General features: G+C 36.0%; 1 protein-coding gene across 1 annotated transcript in view; it reads right to left on the bottom strand.

Moving 5' to 3' along the window:
* Nucleotides 1–23,999, bottom strand: part of xmas (RRM_XMAS2 and SAC3_GANP domain-containing protein xmas) — a 523,534-nt gene that overhangs the window by 33,768 nt on the left and 465,767 nt on the right. Inside the window, exon 25 of the mRNA XM_090401436.1 lies at nucleotides 2,318–2,426. Within this exon, the coding sequence (XP_090257562.1) occupies nucleotides 2,318–2,426 (109 nt within the window). The remainder of the gene's footprint in view (nucleotides 1–2,317; nucleotides 2,427–23,999) is intronic.

The following is a 23,999-nucleotide window of genomic DNA, read 5'->3' as shown; positions in this document are numbered from 1 at the left end:
GTGATAAGGGTGCCTCCAGAAAATCCAGGAAGTTTTGGAAGGAAGGCCAAGGCAAATGATTTAAAAGGTGGAGATTGAGGGGTGAAAACTCTCTCTTATTTTTTGTTCCTATGGCAAGCTTTTCGAGGAGGGGAAGAGTCGCAGTCCCACGAGCAGTAGTTCTGGAGATCATGGGGAGTTCGCTGGCAGTATTACAAGATATCCTTGAGTGAAATTCTTCAACAAATGTGCCGATCCACCGGTGAGCCACCCCAAATCTAGCAATATTGTCATAGATACAGAAGAGTAGTGATCAACGTATCAGGCCGCCCACTGACAGACAGCAAATGTTTTGTTCTGTCAAAAGGGCATAATTTTGCTGTTGCTCCGAATAAAGTACCCATAATAGACTTTTTCCAGAGTATAGACAAAGGTATTCGATCCTTACCCCAAAAAACAGCTAACAGGACAAGATTCAAGTGTGCAAAAATTCTTTTTAACACCAAGCCTCCGTGGCCAAACCTATCGTATGCTGAACAAAAAGCACTGAAATCACTAAAAAATAACAAGAACCCAATTATTACGAAATCTGACAAAGGGAAGGCTGTAGTCATCCAAGACAGAAGAGAATATGAGAGAAAAATATCACTGTTACTCCGAGACTATTCGACTTATAGGCCCCTCACTTCAAATCCTACTGGTAGTCAAATAAAAGAGCTTAATGCCCTTATAGAAAAAATATCGATATGGGATGAAGATAAAAAGAAAACACTAAAGACCTCCTTCGGGCACCCACCGAGATTATATGGTCTTCCAAAAGTACATAAGCCAGGAATTCCATTAAGACCGGTTGTAGACTGTATAGGTTGTCCCACTTACAAAATCTGTCAAATTTACTCACTTCTTCAACTAGAAGAACTGCTACACATAAAAAATTCTGTGGACTTCAGAAATAAAATTTCCACTCTGCATATAGACAATTCGGAGATTATGATTAGTCTAGATGTTGTTTAGCTATTTACGAATGTTTCGTTGGCAGACAGCATAGAATTACTACAGCAAGAATTTCCTCCAGACATTGTCAAATTATTTGAATTTGTAATAAAGTCTGGTTATTTTTCCTTCAAAAAACCAGTTATACCAACAAATCAAAGGGACAGCAATCAGTAATTCAATATCTCCTGCTATTGCCAACTACTTCATGGAGCATTTCTTTGACATTACACCCAGACCTTACAAGGAAGGAATTTGCAAGACAACAACTGCTGGATAGTGCCCAATCACAGCCTTTGTGCAAGAAAAAGAAAGGAGCCAGCAGAATTCACCCTTAATCCTTTTGGATCCAGGACTGTACATGATAGTGTGAGCGTGTAAGTAAACTGCATTATGTTAATAGCCTAGATTGTGAGTAGACAATAGATGTTGATTCTGTTTAACCAATGGCATAATGTGTTGAAGAGGTCAGAAAGCCGAATGTGAGTTTGAATGTGCTTAAAAGAATACTCTAGACTTGAATAGTGCTTGTGTTACATAATGCTTAGAGCGTGTATAGTATAATTTTGCCTTATATTAATGGTAATAAGAGTAAGATTATGTGTGCTAATATCCATCCATGTGTTTAATAAGTTGAGTGTAAATAATCTCTTTGTCTAATGCTTTAAGTGAATTGTTTTAATGAATATGTGGAGAATCAGACACATGACATGTACTGTTTCCTTTGTATATTAATTGTCTTAGTTAGAATAAACATGTTTGTTTTGTTAATAACTTGCCTGATCTTTGTTTTATGAGACAGTGCCAAAGCACTGTCTCATAAAAAAATAACTGAACCTGTGTGACCTAAGTGAAGTAACTGCCATGACCGAGTAATTCGGAGTTGCTTGAGATAAAATTGATTTAAGGATTATTATACGTGCTTAGCAAAATTATTCTCTTGTATGTACAGGAAGGACAGAAAATTCTTTTACATGATCCTTAATGGCACAGTCATTAACAAAAATCAATTTTTAAGGATTAATACATTTGAATTATAGCAACATAGAGTAAGGATTTGGTACCAGTCAGAGGCTTTTCCTAAGTCTACGGTACTAGCACAAGTGAGAGTATACTTAACGGCATTGAAAGGGGGGGGGGTAAGCTAAGTAGATTACTAAAGGATTCAAGTTAAATAATAGTATATGTGAGTTAGAGATTAGAGCACATAGGCATTTTGTACAAGCTCAAGCAATCATGAAAATAACAAAGTAAGAGGGGAAATACATTGAGTTAAAAAATACATTGAGTAATATAATAAACAAAAACTATAAATATAAATTACAAAATATTAAATGTACACTACCTATATTGTACACCAGCTCATCTCTGGTAGCATCATGCCACTTTCTAGGAGCCTGGAAATTTTCATAGGTATCTTTAAAATAATATACTCTTATTTCTTTACCAGTAGCCTATTTGAGAAAAGAAAGAGAATTTTTTAAATGCTAAAAAAAAAGAAATATATGGGTTAAAACTACAATACTAATTACTGATATGTATACCCTTAAGGAGAATACAAGTATAGCAGTACCAGTTGAAAATTTTATATTATTACTAACTTTGTATAAATTATTTTCCTCCAAATTAGGCTGTTATCTGCCAAGACTCCAATATTGTCAGATCTTATATTTTTGTATTCTAACTGCATTGATCAACCTAGATCTTGGTCTTCCCAGGGATAATTTTTCTACCATTTCATACATTTGCTTTGTCTCATAACCTTGCCACTTGAGATTAGCTCAGCTTATACATTCCTGAATACAAACAATCAAGTTCTTTTCTTAACATCTTCATTTTTAATATGATTCTGCCATTCATGCGATCTGTTCACTCTCCTAATTTTACTCAGAATTCTCACAGTAAAAGATAACAATCATAAATGTGATTCACTAAAACCACAAAGTGAAGAATAATTTGCTAAGTGATACAATAAAATAGATCAGGAAAAGCATATTCACAAATATCTTACTCCAATGATTACATCAGTGGTTTGTTAAAAATGAGTAACATACTGATTGGTGCAGATTCAATCAACCAACTTGTATTTTCCAATACTTGTGTAAAATCTTGTATAGAAAAAAAATTAGAACAAAATTTTTCTATATCGATTTTAATTGGGAATTAAAAATTATACAAAATACTTGTAATTGAATTAACTTTTAACTTAATTTTGCTGTTTTATATCTGGTAAAATATTAGAGTAAATTGTTAAAATATTTAAGAACCACTGAACTCATACAAACAAAGAAATGGCTCAGAGAGGATTAGACATGTAGACCTGAGGCTAGTGCAACTCGTTAAGGTCAGGCTAGTGCAAATTGTGAAAGTCAACAGGTTGCGGGTTTTCCTGCCAAAACTTAGCGACAGCGGGGTGGCAGAGAAAACCCCTCCAAGAAAATCCGGGCAACGATTTAATCTGAGGAAATTCCAAGGTTGGGAGAGTAGGATAAAAGGGAGAAATCGAGGGGGCAAATCACTCTGTTCCTGGCTCTTGCTTCAAAGAGGTTCCTGTGTCCAGCCGTTCCAAGGAGGGGGGAGTCACATCCTGCCAGCAGAAGTCTGACGATGATAGAAGGTTCATAACAGCAGTGACGGTCTATTCCAGAAGTCCCACTGCGAAGTTTCTTGACAATCTCTGAGTATGGTGTATCATTGTTGCCCACTGAAAGAGTTCTCTGGTCAGGAAATGAAAGTAAGCATGAAGCAGGCGTAGCTTTCCTGTTAAGTAACAAGGCCTGTCAGGCAATGATAGGATACAAACCAGTTAGTGAAAGAATAATGGTTGCAAGATTCAGTGCCCAACCATTTAATATCACAACCATTCAAATATATCCGCCCACTGCAGAGAGTGCAGATGAAAACATTGAGAAATTTTACAGGGATCTACAACTAGTAATTGATGAGGTGCCGAAGCAGGATGTACTCATCATCGGAGGAGACTGGAATGCAAAGATTGGTAAAAATAACACAAGTCGAAAAACTGCACTTCTAAGTAAATTGTGAACTAGCTGTTTACAGAGTTCTGAGGAATTGCTAATGTTATGTGATAGAAAGGAAATTGGAAAAGGTTATGGGAAAATTTGGATATGGAGAAAGAAATGAACGTGGAGAGATGCTTCTGGGATTTGCCACGGATAACAACCTGACAATTTGCAATACCAAATTCCAACAAAAAGATTGTCGTAAATGGACGTGCCGCTCCTTCGATGGCAAACACAGGAATATGATCGACCTGATATTAATAGACCAGAAATGGAGAACTTCAGTTCAACAGTGCACATCATTCCAAGGAACTGATATTGATTTGGACCACAGTTGAGTGATTGCAAATATAAGACTAAAACTGAAACAGAAGTACAAAGGAAAGTTCCAAAAAGCTAGAGACATCTCAAAACTAAATGAAGACAGGCTAAGAACAGCATATCAGAACATATTGGAAACTAAGCTTAAGACTGCAAGTGAAAAACAAAATATAAATACAAGAGCAGAACGACTGACTACAGTGCTAAAAAAAGCAGTAGAGGAAGTAATTCCTGAAAGAGAAAAGATCAACAAGAAATGGATAACTCAGAAAACCCTAAAATTGGTACAAGAGAAAAGAGAACTGAAACTTAAAAGAGATAATTCAGAGGCAGCAGATGAGTTATACCTTCAAAAATGCAATGAAGTACAGAAAGCAGCAAGATCTGATAAAGCTAAATGGTTGGAGGACCAGTGCAAAGACATTGAACAGTACTATGGAGAATACAAAATTAGAGAAGTCTACAAACTTATAAGAAATGTCGATAGGAAGTGGCAAACAAGATTAGTAGTAGTCAAAGATGAAAATGGTAAAGTATTGATGGACAAGACAGAAATCATACATAGATGGACAAGATATTGCAGTGAACTATATAAAAATCAACTAAATGATACTGCAACAGAAGTAATCAAAGAACTAAAAGCAATCTCTCCACCAGCAGAGATCTTTGAAAATGACTTCTTGGAAGAGGAGGTGAATAAGCTATAAAACATCTCAAGAACAACAAGAGTGCTGGAAATGACAACGTAATAGGTGAGATGCTAAAATATGGGGAAGAATCAGTTGTAAAAGAAATACATCAGCTGTGTAATGAAATATGGAGATCAGGATATGCCCCCGAAGAGTGGAAAAAATCGGTCTTGGTTGTTCATCATAAGAAAGGCAGTGCTTTAGATGCACCAATTACAGAACTATTGCATTAATGAGTCATCTTGGCAAAGTGCTGATGAAAATACTAACAGAATGCCTGAAGGGGCATATGGAGGCACATCTTCCAGATGAGCAAGCCGGATTTTGACAAGATCGAAGTACAGTGCAACAAATTCTCGCACTAAGACTAATAGGAGTTACTGAACAGAGTTACGATAGACAGATTTCAACTGGAAAATGTGGAACACTTCACATATCTTGGATGCCACATGACGCATGACTTGCACCCCAAAAAAAGAGATAAAAATTAGAATAGCCAGAGCAACAACTATTTTAAAAGCCATGGACAAAATATGGAAGAGCCGAGCTATAAAGATGCAAACTAAACTGCGCATTGTAGAAACCTGTATCTTCAGCAGCATGCTCTATGGATGTGAGGCCTGGGTACTCCTGAGAGAATCTGAAAGTAGGATATTGGTACTTGAGAGGAAGTGCTATAGAAAGATCTTGAGAATAAGATGGATACAGAAAGTGAACAATGAGGAAATCTGCAGATGAATACAACCAAAAGAAAACCTGATCCAGAAAATAATCAGAAGAAAACCACATCTATTTGGCCATATATGTAGAATGAATGATGAGAGAAAACTAAAAACGTTGCTCTTTGGAATAATTGAAGGAAAGAACAAAAGAGGAAGACCAACAGAGAATGGGGCGATGACATCATCAAATGGTGCAGAAACTCTATACACAAACTGAGTCATCTTGCACAAAATAGAATGCAATAGAAGAATCATATCAAGATGGCAGCAGACACCTACGGGCATTGGACCCATGGTTGTTGATGATGAAAGACTATAATAAATTTAGTTTAATTCTTTATCCAAGTGTAAGCAAACCAGTGATGAGAGCTTGGTCCACCTTTACCACGAGTTGCCTCAGTCCTGAAGATACTTCAGGCGCAAACTTTGTTTGCTTACACTTGGATAAAGGATTAAACTAAATTTATTATAGTCTAACCAAATGGAAAAAATCGTCCAACATCTTTCTCTAAATCCACAGTAATTAACTAATAAAGTGAGACACCTTTTAGGCAACTCGTATAGGTAAATATGACTTCTCCATTGCTTCCACCTTGGTATCACTACCTCTGGGTCTGGCTCCCACTGACGAGACCTTAATAAAGGTTGAAACCAGTCTGGGTAGTGGCCCCTTCCCTTAATGCATAGCATTATACATGTCTGCAAGGAGATGTGCTTTGCATTATGGGAGATACTAAGACAAGGAGTGATGAGAGCTTGGTTTACCTTTACTACGAGTTGCCTCAGTCCTGAAGATACTTCAGACAACTTGTATAGGTAAATATGACTTCTCCATTGCTTCCACCTTGGTATCACTACCTCTGGGTCTAGCTCCCACTGACGAGACCTTAATAAAGGTCGAAACCAGTCTGGGTAGTGGCCCCTTCCCTTAATGCATAGCATTATACATGTCTGCAAAGAGATGTGCTTTGCATTATGGGAGATACTAAGACAAGGAGTGATGAGAGCTTGGTTTAACTTTACCACGAGTTGCCTCAGTCCTGAAGATACTTCAGGCACAAACTTTGTTTGCTTACACTTGGATAAAGGATTAAACTAAATTTATTATAGTCTAACCAAGTGGGAAAAAACTTCCAACAAAATGACTGTATGATGAAATGTCATGCTTCAATGTCCTTTGAAGTATCAAAGGATATTAATACTTTATGCAACAATGATCAGGGAAAGGAAGGATCAGTTATAGCATAGAACAGTAAACACAAAGATAAAATTCTTGAAAGCCAAGAAATTTTACGTGCAAGAGGTGACAAATTAAAATACGAGGCATTTGTGCTTAGGACATTACAGACACCTCTTCTAAGAAAGAAAGAAGTGAGGAATTTTTCAAATCGTTTGGCACAAAGAAATATCTGATCCTTGGAAAACTAAGCAGCAGATTTGGAAATGGATAACAGATATATACAAGGAAGTATTGGGAAAAATAGGAGAAAAAGTAGTCATTATAAGACCATCTTCCAATGTGATTATATGCACAAATTCACATGGGCAGAAGATACAAGAAATAAGAAAATACTTATTGACTGTTGACTGATATCACCAATTATATTGGCAGTGGTGAGCTATGGAAATTTTAACAAAGGGCTCGCATCGTCGAGCAAAAAAAACTGTATTTCACACAAAAACATTTATTAATACAGCTTGTGTACAAATGCCAATCAAAAAGTATGAGGGGACAATCAACCTGTAAAGGCTATCATTTTTAAACAAATATTTCATGATCTAAACATGAAATATTTGCACACAGTCATCTGTGTTAATTTATCTTACATAAGAAAAACATTTTTTAACTATCAAAATATAATAAGAATAAAATCTTTTATAATCGCACGTATGAAATAGTCTGCATTTTATAAACAAAATAAATTTCTTTTGTTTGCGATAGAAGTTTTTATGACAAACAATCTATAAAGAATAAATAAATATCTAAACACAATAATATTGAAGTACGTTATATTTCTCTTTAGTTTTTATACTTCAAGTGATAGATAATCAACGGTACCAATCAAGGGGCATTAGTTCAGAGTCCTATTTATTTATATGCGATTTCCAAAAGTGAATTCTTATTTGTAAAATGGTAGTAACAGTAACTATAATATTTTATTTAATAAAATCACTTTGTTAGGTTACCATATGAGTTTGTCGCTTAATATATTTCAAAAAATTATGTTTTTTTTTTTTGAAAAAATAAAAAAGTAAACAAGAAGAACAAGGGGCTCGCAAATTTGAGAAAAATTTAACAAAGGGCTCGGGCAAGCCCCTTATAGCTCACCACTGCTTATTGGTGATATCAGTCAATATGTCATGAATCAATGTGGAGAGAATACAGAGAATTTGAAATAGGAATATCAAAATTCAGTTTTATGTAGGATAAAAATAAATATTATATTGAAAATAAAAATGTGTAGCAAAGTTTTAAAAAAAAATCAAGGTTGAAAAGTGAAATGCAGATTCATTTTTCCTGGAATAATATATCCAAATATTGTTTCTGGAAATGTGAACGAGTTTGAAAACAAGAACTAAACTTTGTGTCTCAGTGGCAATGACTGTTCAATTCTATCCAGAAGAAGGAAATCTGGTTAATTAATGATCCCTCTCTCACATATCCACTTCATCCCTCTCTTAAAGATGTTCAGTTTCTGCCTTGTGCCTCTTCTAACAATAATCTCATGGATGGCACTCTGCTGAATTGGTCCCAATATTATTCCTCCACTTTCCTCCATAATTAAAGCAAGAGTCACTGCTAACCAACACCTTTTACAGACCATCTTGAAACTCATCGAACCAACTTCACTGCCTCCTCTTTCATTCTGTTAACTTCTGTATTTTGGAACAGCCTCACCGACTGTTTTCCCCAAAGAATACAATCTTCAATTGTTCAAAAAAAAAAAAAAAGTTAACAGATTTCTCATTTTTTCTTATCCTCTCACATACATACAATGCTGATTTGCTATAGGTCTTGTGACCTTTCATGTGTGTGGATCACATATATATATATATATAAAACTTGACAAATAACAGATTAATATGGAAAATTAGTGAGAGGGAGTTAGTAATAATGAAATGTTAATCAGTTAGTACTATCACAATATCCCAAACACTCATAGAGGCAGAAATTTGGTTACAATATAATGATGAAGATGATATGCTTTACCATGCACTATATATCAACAATGTTTTATTTTATTATTATTACTGTATGAGTACCTCCATGGAGTCCGAAGACTCATTGCAGGAGACCCAAACTATTCACAAAATCTATTATACCTCTCCTTCAACCCATTAACAGACAAAGCACTCACAACTGATTCTGGCAACCCATTCCACTTATGCACAACTCTCCAAGCAAAAAATCCAGTCCTCATAGTCTTACTAACCACACCTTTATTCAGCCTCCAGGAATGACCCCCCCCCCTCGTTCTAGCCTCTCTAGCAAATGCTGAAACATTTCCCCTGCATCAATTCTATAAAACCCTTTAAGCAACTTAAATGTTTATAATCATATCCCTCCCCCCTTTTTTTTTCTCCTATCAACCAACTTCTGCAATCCACACAAACATACAACCTCAATCTCATATCCTCATAAGGAACATTACATAGACCACTCACCATCTTGGTCGCTCACCTCTGAATCATCTTCACTGCTTCCTCATCCCCAAGAAATATAGGAGACCAGATATGAGCACAGTCATCCAGATGTAGACATATCAAGGCTTTATAAAAAGGAATAACAACTTTCTTATCTCTACTTGTGAACCTGTCCTTCAATTCAATAGGCAAGTAATTTTATGGGCTACCTTAGCAATATGCACCTTAAACTACCCCCCCCCTAAATCTCTAGCTTCATCTATTTCCTGGAGTACAGTTCCATCAATGTGGTACACAGCTTGTAATCTATTTATACCAAAATGCATAACTTTACAATTCTCCACATTAAACTGACAACCATTATCTTTTACCAATACTGACAACCTATTTAAATTATCTCCGATTGGTGAAAAAACTCCTCCCTCTTGTTTCTGATGCTTTTGGCATTAGTATATAGAAACTGCAGCATCCCTTTAGGCCCCCCACCCACCTTTACTTCCTGAATTGACTACCATATTCAACATTTTTGCTTGAGAGTCTCGATTTTGCACTTGGTCATTGTCACACTCACTTGCCTCATAGGTGCCTTCACACAAACTCACTCACTTCCACCCTAACTGCTTAAGTTTTCCTGAATTTGCACTTCAGCATGCTCGATGAACAAAGTTCTCTCTGAACACCTAACACCAAAATCATTTAGATGCAGTCCATCAGCATTATACAAATCCCTCTTTGTGTCAAACATAGACCACAGATCTGCAAATCCTACATCACTCCTGCACAACCTAGGTATTGATTCATTGGCTACTGATGTCCTCCTCAGTGTTCACTTCTGTCAGAGTGTGGCAGGAGACTTACAATCTTCACCTTCTCACTCTTCAGTTTTGCCTCGTCTAAGAGACAAATTTACATTTTCCCTCATAGAATACTTCTCACCTCTCAAATCATTTGTGCTAACCAAGACAATCAGTTCCTTCACTTTACATTTTTGCACTAAGGAAACACAATTTTGTCCGACTTTCATTAAGTATTGTACGCCCACGCTTCATAGAACATAGTCTGACAAAATGCCAAGAATAGTCAATTCATGCTGAAGGGGAGAAAGAAATAAAGGATATACGAATTGGTCATAAACATGTGAAATCACATGTTTTATATGTAAATTTTCCAATTGTTGTACAAGCAAAATAGTTACCACTTTAAGAACTAGAATTTTCATTTCAGAATCAGTGGCAGAATAATATTTTTGGAAGCCAGATTGCGTTGTTCTCAAAAAATGTTGTTTCTCTTCAGAAACCATAATAGAATGAAAGTTAACCATTTTTTCCAGAATCTTACACAAGCAGCTAGTCAGAGCAATTCAAATGTAATTATTTTAGAATTATAGATCCTTCCCAGGCTTAGGAAAGGAAATTATAATCACCTTTTTGCCAGGTATCTGAAAAGATGCTCTCAGAGAAATTCCGTTGTAAAGGTGTGCAACAGTTGATTCAAGAGTAATGTTGACAGACTCCAATAATGGATATTAAGTGGTCCAACAGCAGCTGGATGACATTCAAGGAAAGCAGCTAAGCAGCTTTCATCTATTCTTTGGTAAATGGTCTATTGTATTCTTTTGTGCCATTCAAAGAAAATGGATTTGTTGTTTTTATGCTTTGCACTTTTGGGCAAGAAACTCAAGGGATAAAAATGTGTTTTTGCAAAAAATCTCCCTGAGTGTGTCAGCAATCACTGTTGGATCACCACCTGCATTCAAGAATAGAAAGCCAGTGGATGGTATATCTGTCAATCATTTTTTGGAAAGAAGAGAATACAATTTAGAAACACGCATTACATTTATTGACTGAAAAGCATTTGATATAGTTAAAAGAAGTATTTTATTTAACATAATAAAAGAAAGACAAATACCAAATAATATTATAAAAGCTATCATAAGTATATATTGTTGTGTCGGAAAAAAATGATGAGTCACCTTTTTTCCCACCCAACATTAAGTTGTCTCAGAAGGAGTGGATAAGGACATGCTTATGCCTCCGGATGGGAAATGTACCGACTAATGTCCCAAGAACATGTAAATATCCAAGTGTGTAAGCTCTGAACAGTGTTAAAATAACCCATGAGTTTAATAGAGAATAGTTGTAATTGAATTAGAATATAAAATCACGTATAAATTGTCAAGTAAATATGTATAAGCCATGTAAAAACAGTTCGTGGCCACGGCGTCCAATCGGCAGTCGCCGTATGCGTGACGACACCGCCGAGTGAGGGAGCTGTTTTGAGGTATAAAGGTTTCGGCGGGGATTCAAATCGCTCTCTTTTTTTCTCTTGTCTCCGGGTTTCGTCGGCACCTAGTTTCCTGTCGGAGAGTTGTGTAGAGCTTGCCGCCATGTGTAGCAAGAATTCCCCCTTGCTATGTATGCTGCATGGGCCAAGGCTGCAACTACAATGTATTCAGATCCATAAGAAGAAAGAGCTACAGATGAAATCAATGTCAGTGTTCAAATCTGTGTATGAGTGTTTTCGGTTCATATGGAAACAAAGGAATAGCAAGGCCGCCATCAGTGAAGATACTGTAAGCAGACCAGAATATCCAGTTCAAAGCAAGAACAGTAAGCGTAAGATTTTCTTATGTTAAATGTTGGATTAAAGTAACCGTGGAATAAGGTAGCAGAAGTTAAGGAAGCATACTACTTCCGTGTAGTGCTATAAGAACAGTCAGAGATTTGGACACTTTTGTCTGCGGTTGAGAAGAAAGCATATTAGGCGCCAGGAGAATAGGAGGCCGAGGTCCGAACTGTTTGTGTAATTTAGGAACAGTAATGTTATATGGTCAAAACATAATTAAATGTTAGCTAAAATTTTTGGGGGGGAGGATTAAGTAAGAATAAGAAGTATTACCCTAGAGAAGTTCATGTCAGAATTATTGAGTTGTCTTGTGTATATATGCAATATTACATGTGTGATAATATTAGGTAACTTGGTTATAATATAAGAATCTGAGAATAGATGTTACGTATAGAAGTGAGAAATTTGTGTCAAGTAAGGGACTATAATATAGAAGTTTTGGATGTGATTAATTAAGTACAGGGAACCCAGACTCTTTTAAGATTAAGGATTTGATTAACATGTATACTTGTCTTTGTGCCATAATAAATGTGTTTCTTTATATACAATCAAATGAGTTTGTCATGCTTTCTGAGGATTGAGCTACCGTTTGAAAATTTACGTGCCGTGCATTAAGGGGGAAACCAATAGTGATATAAAAATCGGGACCACGACTGTATGCCTCATGATCCCTACATTTTCTTTAAGTACTCTTGGATATTGTATCAGAGTTTAGTTGCCGGCTGGTGCAGTCTTTAATCAATACAAATTTGTCTGCAATCGAATATCTGATATTAAGTGATACAAAAATTAATGTTAACTGTAAAGTTAAAGTAAAGACAGAGATATAACAATAAGGCAGTCACATAGTCACACAGCACACCAGACGACACAAAAGAAGAACATAACAATGGCACAGCCGACAGGATGTGCTGAAAGAGATTAATTTGCACACCAAACTGGTCTCAATCCCAGAAACAAACTCAGTTGTGAAAGGCATAATAGTGAAATTAAGTTTTTTGAAATTTATCTGAATTTGAGCTATGGTAATCAGAGAGCGTAAGTATGTCCCTATCCAATACGATGACCGAGATGAGCGACCCAGAGTTCTTTAGGACCATAAACCCCCAACAAATTTTCCCTCAGTTCTCTGGTGAAGATTCTGACGATGTGGGAGCTTATTTTGAATACGTAGAAGAACTTAGGAAAATAGGGAGATGGAGCGACTTCCAGTTACTCATTCTGCTTTGCAGCAAGTTAACTGGAAGGGCGAAAAGCTACTTCTACTTCTCTCCCCTATTGAAAAATACAATGGACTACCAGAGGTTTAGGCAAATTCTAACCTCACAATTCTCAAAAACCAAGACAGTGGGGCCTAGCCTCTGGAAGCTCCAAAGTATAAGGCAAAAGGAAAAAGAAAGTGTAAATGAGTATTACAACAGGTTACTCACGTGTGCTAACACACTAAGTGTACAGGAGGAGGAGAGACGACATCTAGATTGGACTGTATTTCAACAATTCAGAGTAGGCCTGAGACAGGAATTAAAGGAGGTGGGGTTTGCAAAAAACATATCCAACCTGAAGGAATGCCTTAATGCCGCCACAGAAAAAGAGCAACTGCTTGGGGACATCTACCCCGCAGCCACTGCAAACTACGTAAACGTAGTAAATGATAATAAGGGAGATAATAGATCTTTGAACCAAAGAAAGGAAGAGAGAGAAAAAGAAATAGAAGAATGCCAAGAAGTACAAGAAAGTATAGAAAAAAACAAAGTGAAACCTGTCTGTAAGATCGATAGTGACACGTGTAACCTCAACGAAGTCTGCTCCTTATTCAAAATGGAGGTTGAAAAACTTCAACAACCACTCATGGAATGACTTGACTTAATAGCAAGCCAGTTAACGGAAAATCATACTAACAGCAGGAGTTCTCAAATGATTCCGGAGGAGAGAGTAACTGATCTCATAAGACAAGAGGTAAATAGATTACAACAGCCAGTACTTGACAAATTAGAGTCCCTAATGGACAGGTTAGCAAAAATGTCTATCCAATGTGGCTCGAGCCCTCCTTTGACTGTAGATGGAGAGGTTAGACGAGATTTCTGACGTGAAATCCCTAGATGTTATCGTTGTAACAAACTAGGACACATTGCCAGCGACTGTTTTACAACATAGGGAAACTCAAGGGTTAGGCACCAACCTGAAGCCACATCTTACGTCTGTACCAAACAGTTTGAAAAGGGAAAGGAAAACCTCACAGGTATGAAAATATCAACGAGAATAGGCAGGAAGGGTTTGGACGCACCCTTAGACACAGGATCCCAGGTTTCCACTGTATCTGAAAACTGTATCAGGGAACTGAGTACATTCATAAAAATGAGAACTAAGAGACTGAGGAAGCCAATTAGACTATTAGGGATATCACCGCCTGTGATTTATGCCCGAAGGCGGGTAAGGTTAAGGATAGAATTGGTAGGACTAGGCCTACATGCATGGCATAACTTCCTCATACTGCCAAGAAACGCGTGCCCACACGTAGAAATGATCTTAGGTGAGGATTTTCTGAGAAAACATGGTTTCTCCTGTAACTATCCCAAAGCAACTGTGCTGTTCCGTGGAGGAAAGAATGATTCAAACAATGATCAAGAACTTGTAAGCAAAGGAGTAGAATCAGAAAGCATAATTGAAAGTCAGAACACACGTCATAATGATCAGCATATTCAGACCGAAGGGACACCTACAGATATCATGCCATTACAAAAGGGTAGTGTGGAAAACAGAAAGGTATCACTCCACCGTGGAGAACTGAGAGAAAAGATTCCTTCGGGAGGGACCTCTAATAAGAATGAAAAAAGGGAAACAAAGGGGAAGAGGGCAAAGAAATTTTGTAATAACTTAGTTAAGAAAAAATTTAATTAAAGGGGGGGATCTTTGTTGTGTCGGAAAAAAATGATGAGTCACCTTTTTTCCCACCCAACATTAAGTTGTCTCAGAAGGAGTGGATAAAGACATGCTTATGCTTCCGGATGGGAAATGTACCGATTAATGTCCCAAGAACATGTAAATATCCAAGTGTGTAAGCTCTGAACAGTGTTAAAATAACCCATGAGTTTAATAGAGAATAGTTGTAAATGAATTAGAATATAAAATCATGTATAAATTGCCAAGTAAATATGTATAAGCTAGAGCATGTTTTGAGGTATAAAGGTTTCAGCGGGGATTCGAATCGCTCTCTTTTTTTCTCTTGTCTCCGGGTTTCGTCGGCACCTAGTTTCCTGTCGGAGAGCTGTGTAGAGCTTGCCGCCACGTGTAGCAAGAATTCCCCCTTGCTATGTATGCTGCGTGGGCCAAGGCTGCAACTACAATGTATTCGGATCCATAAGAAGAAAGAGCTACAGATGAAATCAACGTCAGTGTTCAAATCTGTGTATGAGTGTTTTCGGTTCGTATGGAAACAAAGGAATAGCAAGGCCGCCATCAGTGAAGATACTGTAAGCAGACCAGAATATCCAGTTCAAAGCAAGAACAGTAAGCGTAAGATTTTCTTATGTTAAATGTTGGATTAAAGTAACCATGGAATAAGGTAGCAGAAGTTAAGGAAGCATACTACTTCCGTGTAGTGCTATAAGAACAGTCAGAGATTTGGACACTTTTGTCTGCGGTTGAGAAGAAAGCATATTAGGTGCCAGGAGAATAGGAGGCCGAGGTCCGAACTGTTTGTGTAATTTAGGAACAGTAATGTTATATGGTCAAAACATAATTAAATGTTAGCTAAAATTTTTGGGGGGGAGGATTAAGTAAGAATAAGAAGTATTACCCTAGAGAAGTTCATGTCAGAATTATTGAGTTGTCTTGTGTATATATGCAATATTACATGTGTGATAATATTAGGTAACTTGGTTATAATATAAGAGTCTGAGAATAGATGTTACGTATAGAAGTGAGAAATTTGTGTCAAGTAAGGGACTATAATATAGAAGTTTTGGATGTGATTAATTAAGTACAGGGAACCCAGACTCTTTTAAGATTAAGGATTTGATTAACATGTATACTTGTCTTTGTGCCATAATAAATGTGTTTCTTTATATACAATCAAATGAGTTTGTCATGCTTTCTGAGGATTGAGCTACCGTTTGAAAATTTACGTGCCGTGCATTAAGGGGGAAACCAATAGTGATATAAAAATCGGGACCACGACTGTATGCCTCATGATCCCTACATTTTCTTTAAGTACTCTTGGATATTGTATCAGAGTTTAGTTGCCGGCTGGCGCAGTCTTTAATCAATACAAATTTGTCTGCAATCGAATATCTGATATTAAGTGATACAAAAATTAATGTTAACTGTAAAGTTAAAGTAAAGACAGTTAGAGATATAACAATAAGGCAGTCACATAGTCACACAGCACACCAGACGACACAAAAGAAGAACATAAAAATATGAAAATAATCAAATACAAATAAGATTAAATTATGAACTATCATATCCAAGAAAGATAAACCAAGGAGTCTGACAGGGATGTCTCCTTTCAGAAACTCTTTTTAATATTTATTTAAATGAAATAAAACTTTCCATCAAGGTATTAAACTTTCTTCTACTGTGAACTTAAACACTTTCCCTTTTTTGCTCATGATCAAATAATAATTACAAATTCTGAAAATAACTTACAGAAAGATATTTTAAATTTAAATGAAATAGCCAAAGATTATGGAATGATAATATCAACAGAAAAATCAAAAAACAATGGCCTTTACAGGACAAGTCCAATAAGAACTAAAATAGTAATAGATAACAAGACTTTAGAACAGGTGAATTCCTTTAACTACCTAGGATGTATGATTACATATGAAAATGAAAAAGATATAAATATTTAAAAATAACAATTGTAATTAACTCTACATTTAAACCTAACTTAGTTCAAAAACAAACTTGACTAAAAGTATACAATACATTAACCCTACCAGTCCTATTGTATGGAAGTGAAATTTGGACAATAAAACAAAACAAAAAAAAAGACAAAGAGTAATAACAGCTGAAATGAAGTTTATGAGAAAAACTGCAAAGTATACTCTATTGCAGGGTTTTCTCAAACTTTTCCTAAGACGGAAAACTTCACAAATCCTGAAATTTTAACAGAACACAGGTGTTCTGCAGAACACAGTTTGGGAAACACTGCTCTATTTGATCATAAAAGAAATGAAGAAATTATGAAAGAATTAAACCAAGAATCAGTAATAGAAAAAATAAAAAATATATAAATATAAATGGATGGAACACATTGAAAGAATAAAAACAGAAAGATTAACAAAACAAGTTTTAAATTACAAACCATTAGAAAAAGAAAACCAAGATGTCCTCTAAAGAGATTCAATGATGACTTCTAATGCCAGAACAGGCCACTCTAGGCTAAATCCTTGAAAAGCATGATAATGATGATCATCATTTTTTGGATTTTTTTCCCATTGCTTCTTTGCTGTTGGTGGATCTTGATACAGCAGAAGTAAGTTGGATTCAGGATTCCTTCCTGCACCTGATGTGTCTTGCTTGAGCTCATTTGAAAGCAATCAGGTTTGCTGTTGTGGTGTATCTGCAGAAAATACCCCAGGCTTTCTTCTGGGCTTTTTTGGCTGCTGTGCAATTAGCATTCCACCATGGCTTAGGAAAACATGGGAACTGACTATATGTTTTAGGAATTACAGTTGTGGCTGCTGCTAATACACTGTGTTACATGCTTCACTGCATCACCGATAGGAGATGAACTGACTGTTGCAGAATCAAAAACTACTAATGAGGAAAAAGTGGACAAGTCTGCATACTCAATTTTCCACGGTGATATCCATGATGAAGTACATGGGCAACCAAGTAGCATACCATGGTGGCAGTGGAAGGCAAATTTATCGGGTTGCCTCCTGTGTTTAAAAGGGAGAGATTGTTGTTGTACTTGAGCATGTAACTCTTCCTCTGATGTTTGTTCAGCTACTACCCCACAGAGTGTCATGTCCATTTAAACCCTCCATTAAAAGTAAAGTAACTGCGATATGACATCATCAAGGTCGTCTTGAGAAAAATCTATAGCAGGAGAAAGGTAGATGCAGTATACTGTTATTATATTTCTGACCAAGAGTCTTATAGCTTCCTAATTAAAACAAATCTACTCCCCATAGGAAGCCAGATGATACCACCAAAAAGAAATAATGGAAACATTCATACCATGGAATTGTCGTGGATTTTTTCCAAAAAAAACATAGAGCCTTCGAAACATGAAGGCTCTCTTGCAGAAGTATGAACCAAGGAGGGGGGTTCTATATGGATTTGCAAAAAGCAGTACAGCAGACATCAAGTCAAGATCTCCTAATTGTAATGGGGGACTTAAATGCAAAAGTAGGCAAAGACTGGGATACCTGGCCAAGAGTATCGGAAAGTTCGGGTATGGAGAAAGCAACGAACATGGCGAAAGACTGCTAAACTTCTGCTCAAATAATAACAATAACCAACACTCTCTTTAAATAACCAAAACCCCAAAGAAAATTGACATGGATATCACGAGACAGACAAACCAAGAATATGATAGACTATTATTGTAAACCAAAGATGGAAATCAAGTATTCTAAATTGCAGATCCTTTTCTGCAGATTGTGGATCAGACCATAAGCTAGTATCAGCAAACCTAAGAATAAAGTTAAAATCAGAAAGCACTTTTAGAGTCAAAAAGAGACTGAATGTAAAAAAACTACAAGACAACAATATTCTAAGAAAATATCAACTAGAACTAGATAAAAACCTGAAGGAACTACAAAAACAGAATATAAACATTGAAGAACATTGGTGCAAATTAAAGGAAATAATATTAAAATCAGCAGAAAATACGATAGGTTACACAGAAAGAGAAAGTAAAAAGGATTGGATCTTGAATAAAGTAAAAAGGTTAAGCAATCAAAGGAAAAGCATGAAACTAAAACAGAACTATAACAAGAATGAATATAATACATTAACCAGAGAAATTAGAAAACTAGTTAAAAGTGTGAGTAGGGGAGTGAGAGGCAGGTTTTTTTCGTGCAGAGTTGTAAATGATTGGAATGCCTTGCCTGAGAGTGTAGTGTCTGCAAGGAGTTTGAATCTGTTCAAGGCACGGTATGATGAGCTGTGTGTGTGTGTGTGTGTGTGTGTGAGAGAGAGAGAGAGAGAGAGAGATAAAACGACCTAACAGATGAGTCTGACTCCATGAGGTCTTGGGGTAATAGTAATAATGATAATGAGACAAGAATAACTGGTTAGAAGAAAAATGCAAAATGACAGAGAAGCTATTCAAAAATAAATAACATTCATGGATTATATAAACAAATAGACCAAATTAGTAAGACACAGACAACAAAAATAATAATGATCAAAAAACGAGGGACAACTAATTGAAAGTAAAACAAAAAGAATGGCCAGGAATACTTTAGAGATTTATATAATAAAAACAGCTCCCAGGATATTACCATTCCAGCCAATGAAATGGAAGACGAAACAAATATCTTTACCAAAGAAATAATAGCACACAGCATAGAAAAACTTAAAACTAGGAAAGAACCTGGTATTGATCAAATACATGCAGAATTCTTAAAAGCACACGAAAGGAACAACTTTTGGAACCATTAAAAACATTATTTGAAAGGATCTACAAAAATGAAGCAGTTCCTACTGATTGGACCAAATCAGTTATAACTGCTATATACAAAAAAAAATGAGATAAAACAGAATGCAATAATTACAGAGGCATCAGCCTTCTCAGTATTCCAAATAAGGTTTTTATGAAAGTACTCCAAAAACAAATTAAGCCATATATAGAACTAGCACTAGGAGAAGAACAAGCAGGTTTCAGACCAGGACAAAGCACAATTGATCAACTATTCACCTTAAGACAGCTAATAGAAAAGACACTAGAGTACAACCAAAGTTGCTACATAAATTTCATAGACTTTCGTCAGGCATTTGATTCAATCCGTAGAAGAGAACTATGGGAAACTATGGAAGAATTTGGAATTCCCAACAAAACAATAAGAATAATAAAGAATCTGTATGAGAAATCTGAAAGCGCAGTATGAATGGAGGACACCTTAACCAACTGGTTCCACACAGAGAGCAAAGTAACACAGGGATGCAATCTGTCACCAGACCTCTTCAATCTTACACTGGAAGAAGCAACCAGTAAGGCCTTAAACAATGAAGACTCCAGAATCAAAGTATATGGGAAAAATGTAACTAATTTAAAATTTGCAGACAGCATTGCATTACTTGCAAACACAGAATAAAATCTACAGCAAATTTCTGATAAAATAAAGGAGTGTATAAAATTTGGATTAAACATAAATATAGACAAAACAAAAATTAAATGTAAATAAGAAAAAGAAGCACCAATCTGAAAACTGAAATTGATAGTAAGAATCTAGAGCAGGTATCAAACTTCATCTACCTTGAAGGAGTTATTGTGTACAATGGTGAAATTACAAAAGACATAAACAGACGAATCAGTCAAGCATCTCAAATTTTTGGATGACTTAATAAAATATGGAAGTCAAGAGACATCAAACAAGTAATAAAAGTAAGAATCTATGAAACAATGGTCCTCCCAATACTCCTCTATGGAAGTGAATGCTGGAACCTCAAAAAGGCTGAAGAGAAAAAAATATTAACTACTGAAATGGGTTGGCTAAGAAGATTACTTGGAGTATCTCCGCTGGATAGACTTAGAAACGAAGACATAAGGAAACGACTAAAACAAGAAATAACAATAATAGACAAAATCCAAGAAAGAAGATTGCGATGGTTTGGCCATGGGAACAGAAAGACTATCATCTAAAGCCCTGAATACAACGATGGAAGGTAAAAGATCAAAAGGATGGCCCAGAATTAGATGGATAGAACAAAATAAAAGAGGACCTGAAAACCAAATCAAAACAAGCGACACCAAATTGGACAGAATTGTTTGGCCTCTCCCAGGACAGACAAAAGTGGAAAGAGTTCATTCAGACTCATCATCGTCATCCACGTAGATGATGGAAGAGAGAAGAAGAAGAAGATGAACCAAGGATAGTGACTCGTCCATTGACAGGATCATCCCCCTGTCCTGTCCTTATGAATAATGGTAATATTATGGAGAGCTGAATCATCACTCGGTTTCACGTGTTACCTGCAAGCTAAAAGTATATGCTTCTGCTTGCAGGAAACATATTTGGTTCATACTTCTGCAAGAGAGCCTTGATATCATCTATGTTTTTTTTGGAATCCATGACAATTCCATGGTATGAATGTTTCCATTATTTCTTTTTGGTGGTATCATCTGGCTTCCTATAAGTAGTAGTTTTGTTTTCATTAGGCTTCGATTTTATCGATAGTCTCGTTTTTTTTTTTTTTTTTTTTTTTTTTTTTTTTTTATGAGAATTGTGGATGGCCAGTATCCATAAATTCTTCTTCTTCTTCTGGAAAAATATCCAAGACATCAAATTCCACTCCCTCTAGGGTGTCCTTTCCAATATTTTTTTTAAATAAAAAGATTTCATGTAGTAGGACCTTTTTTGGCATATCCAAAAGCCATAAATATTTCTCTCAAAGGAGATGGAGAAATGGTCAAAAAGAGATCCAGAGTATTTGGAGAGTGAAGAGGGTTGAGCAAGTAGATGTACGATTTGTGTTAGGTCATTACTTATAGCAAAGACTTCTGCTTCTCGTCTAGCTTGGTCAGTGGTGTAGGAATAGGAAAGCCAGTTGGAATTGTGGTCATCTGGGAAGAAGACCTTACAATTTGGATAGCTGGATTGCAGATGGTCGAGTTTCATGAAAAGTAATGCGACAAGGTCTGAGTGATAATCAGTGTTTGGAGACTGGTAAATGCAAAAAATTAATGTTACTAAATGGTGCAAGGAAGCCTTGAGTCAAAGAAGGTCAAAAGCAGGGGATTCTAAATTAGCCATTCTCTGGCAGGCTATGTCAGATTTCACAACGCCACAGGTGCCACCCCTTGTGGTGAAAAGAATCCTGAAATGTGTTGTTTTGGCATTGTGGCATTTATGTTTGTGTTAATGCCACAAATGTTAGTAAAGTGGATGTGAAAGTGAGTTTTTAATTAAGAGATTCTGGCTTGGTTTATGCGTTTTGAATGGTAGGGATGCGACTTTTATTTTGATGGGATCAGTTTATGAGGGAGTTCACTTTTGTCATAATGTCATAGTCATTGTTTGTAAGAGTCTTCATAAATTTAATCGTGATTAGATGAAAGGATATAGTTAAGTCGGGCAGTAAGAGACAATAGACTCTTGGGCATGACTTCATATAGAGAGAGAGAAAGAGAGAGAGAGACAAGTCTCTTTGCCATGACAGGGCTTCGATTCATAGCAATACTTGAAATTGCTTTTCAGGCACAATTGGGAAGTGTATGTGGCAGTGGGATTATGTGTCAGTTGCACCATTTTAACTGATGTACCCTTGAAATGGAGGTTAGGTCTAAGTAGGTTTGTCCTGGCATTGATGGGTATCACTCACAGTGGGAGAAAGGGGGGTAGGAGATAAAAACCAGAATCCCTGCTCTGGAGACCAAACATGACAGTTGCCACTTCAGACCTCCAATAAGCTGGGCAGTGGTATTTCACTGGGCAATGGAGGACATCTACTACTTTGTGTCTAGTTGATATTTCCTCCAACTAGGAAGAAATTCCTTTGTAGCAGGAATATCTTGCTGGTTTTGCCAGAGCCCCTTTTCTGGAAGCAAGCCACACTGGGAAAGGTGGTGTTCACTTAACAGGGAGAGGCTATACATTGTGCATCCCTACCCATTAGTGACCCCAGTCTAGTTTGGGCATCAAATTTTTTTTGCCACTTTCAGCACTTTCGCAATCATTATGCCTCCATTTGTTTTCCATATTTTAAGGGTAATAAAAAAACGAATGGTATATTTACATTATTTTCATATACTGTTTTGTATTTTTAGTATCCTTGAAATACATGTACTGTATTAATAAATGGGTGGAATATTCAAATGGATAGAAAGGCTTATATGTTAGGATTTCATTTTAAGTTTTTTTATACACTGCTCAAAACAATTAGGGGATATTTTAGTTTCTGTTAGATAATTATAAATTTTTGCAAATAATTATAACTATTGGGTACTTTATACATGAATAAATATTTCTTACTTATGTATAGGGTGTAATTGATGAGATATTGTTTAAATAATCGATATTTATTGCAAATTTTAACAAATTATACATTTTAGAGTGAAATAATTTTAACAAGAATATCCCCTAATTGTTTTGAGCAGTATATAATGGTTTTAATTCAACACAAGACAATAATATGATAATAAATAATATCTTAATTTACTTAGTTGCTGATATTTCACTGATTTTATACCCAGCATAAATGGTTTGTCACAGTACACAAACAACAACAATTAGTTAATAGTGGGAATGGTTTAAAACTGTAATGGACAGCACAAAAAACTCAAGTGTTAATGGTACCATCTATTGTTGGAGAAAGAGAGCTTAACAAGTAATTTGATCTTAAAATGACTGTCTCCCATATTTGTGGTAAACTGATTCAGCCATACTTGTTGGGATTTGGAGAATGTTTTTAATTTGCTGCTATTTCCAAAAATAGTGTCTCTCTGATTTGTAATGATTTCTGTGTAGTACTTTTGTTTTCTTCCATCTGATCCTGTGTGAAAAGGTGTCCAATACATAATTTTTTAGTCCCAACTTATGTAAATGATGGCGAGCCTATTTCTTATGTTCTCTGATGTGAATGCCAACAAGTAAGGGGAACTTCATTTACTCCTGGATGTGATAAAGGAGAGAGTTTGTGCTTAAGTGAATGGATGAGAATTGTCAATTTTATCAAACTGGCAACCTTCAATCTTCAAATAAGTAAAGAAATATATTATATATTTTCTCATTCTTGTCTTATGTTGTGAATTAAAACATTACATAAAAAACTTAATATGAACTGTCAACACATAAGCCTTTCTACTCATTTGAATATTAAACATG

The sequence above is a fragment of the Typopeltis vanoorti genome, chromosome 12, assembly GCF_054136105.1.
Source record: "Typopeltis vanoorti isolate ZY-2024b chromosome 12, IOZ_Tvanoo_1.0, whole genome shotgun sequence".
Lineage (NCBI taxonomy): Eukaryota > Metazoa > Arthropoda > Arachnida > Uropygi > Thelyphonidae > Typopeltis > Typopeltis vanoorti.
This window is presented reverse-complemented; position numbering and strand designations above follow the sequence as displayed.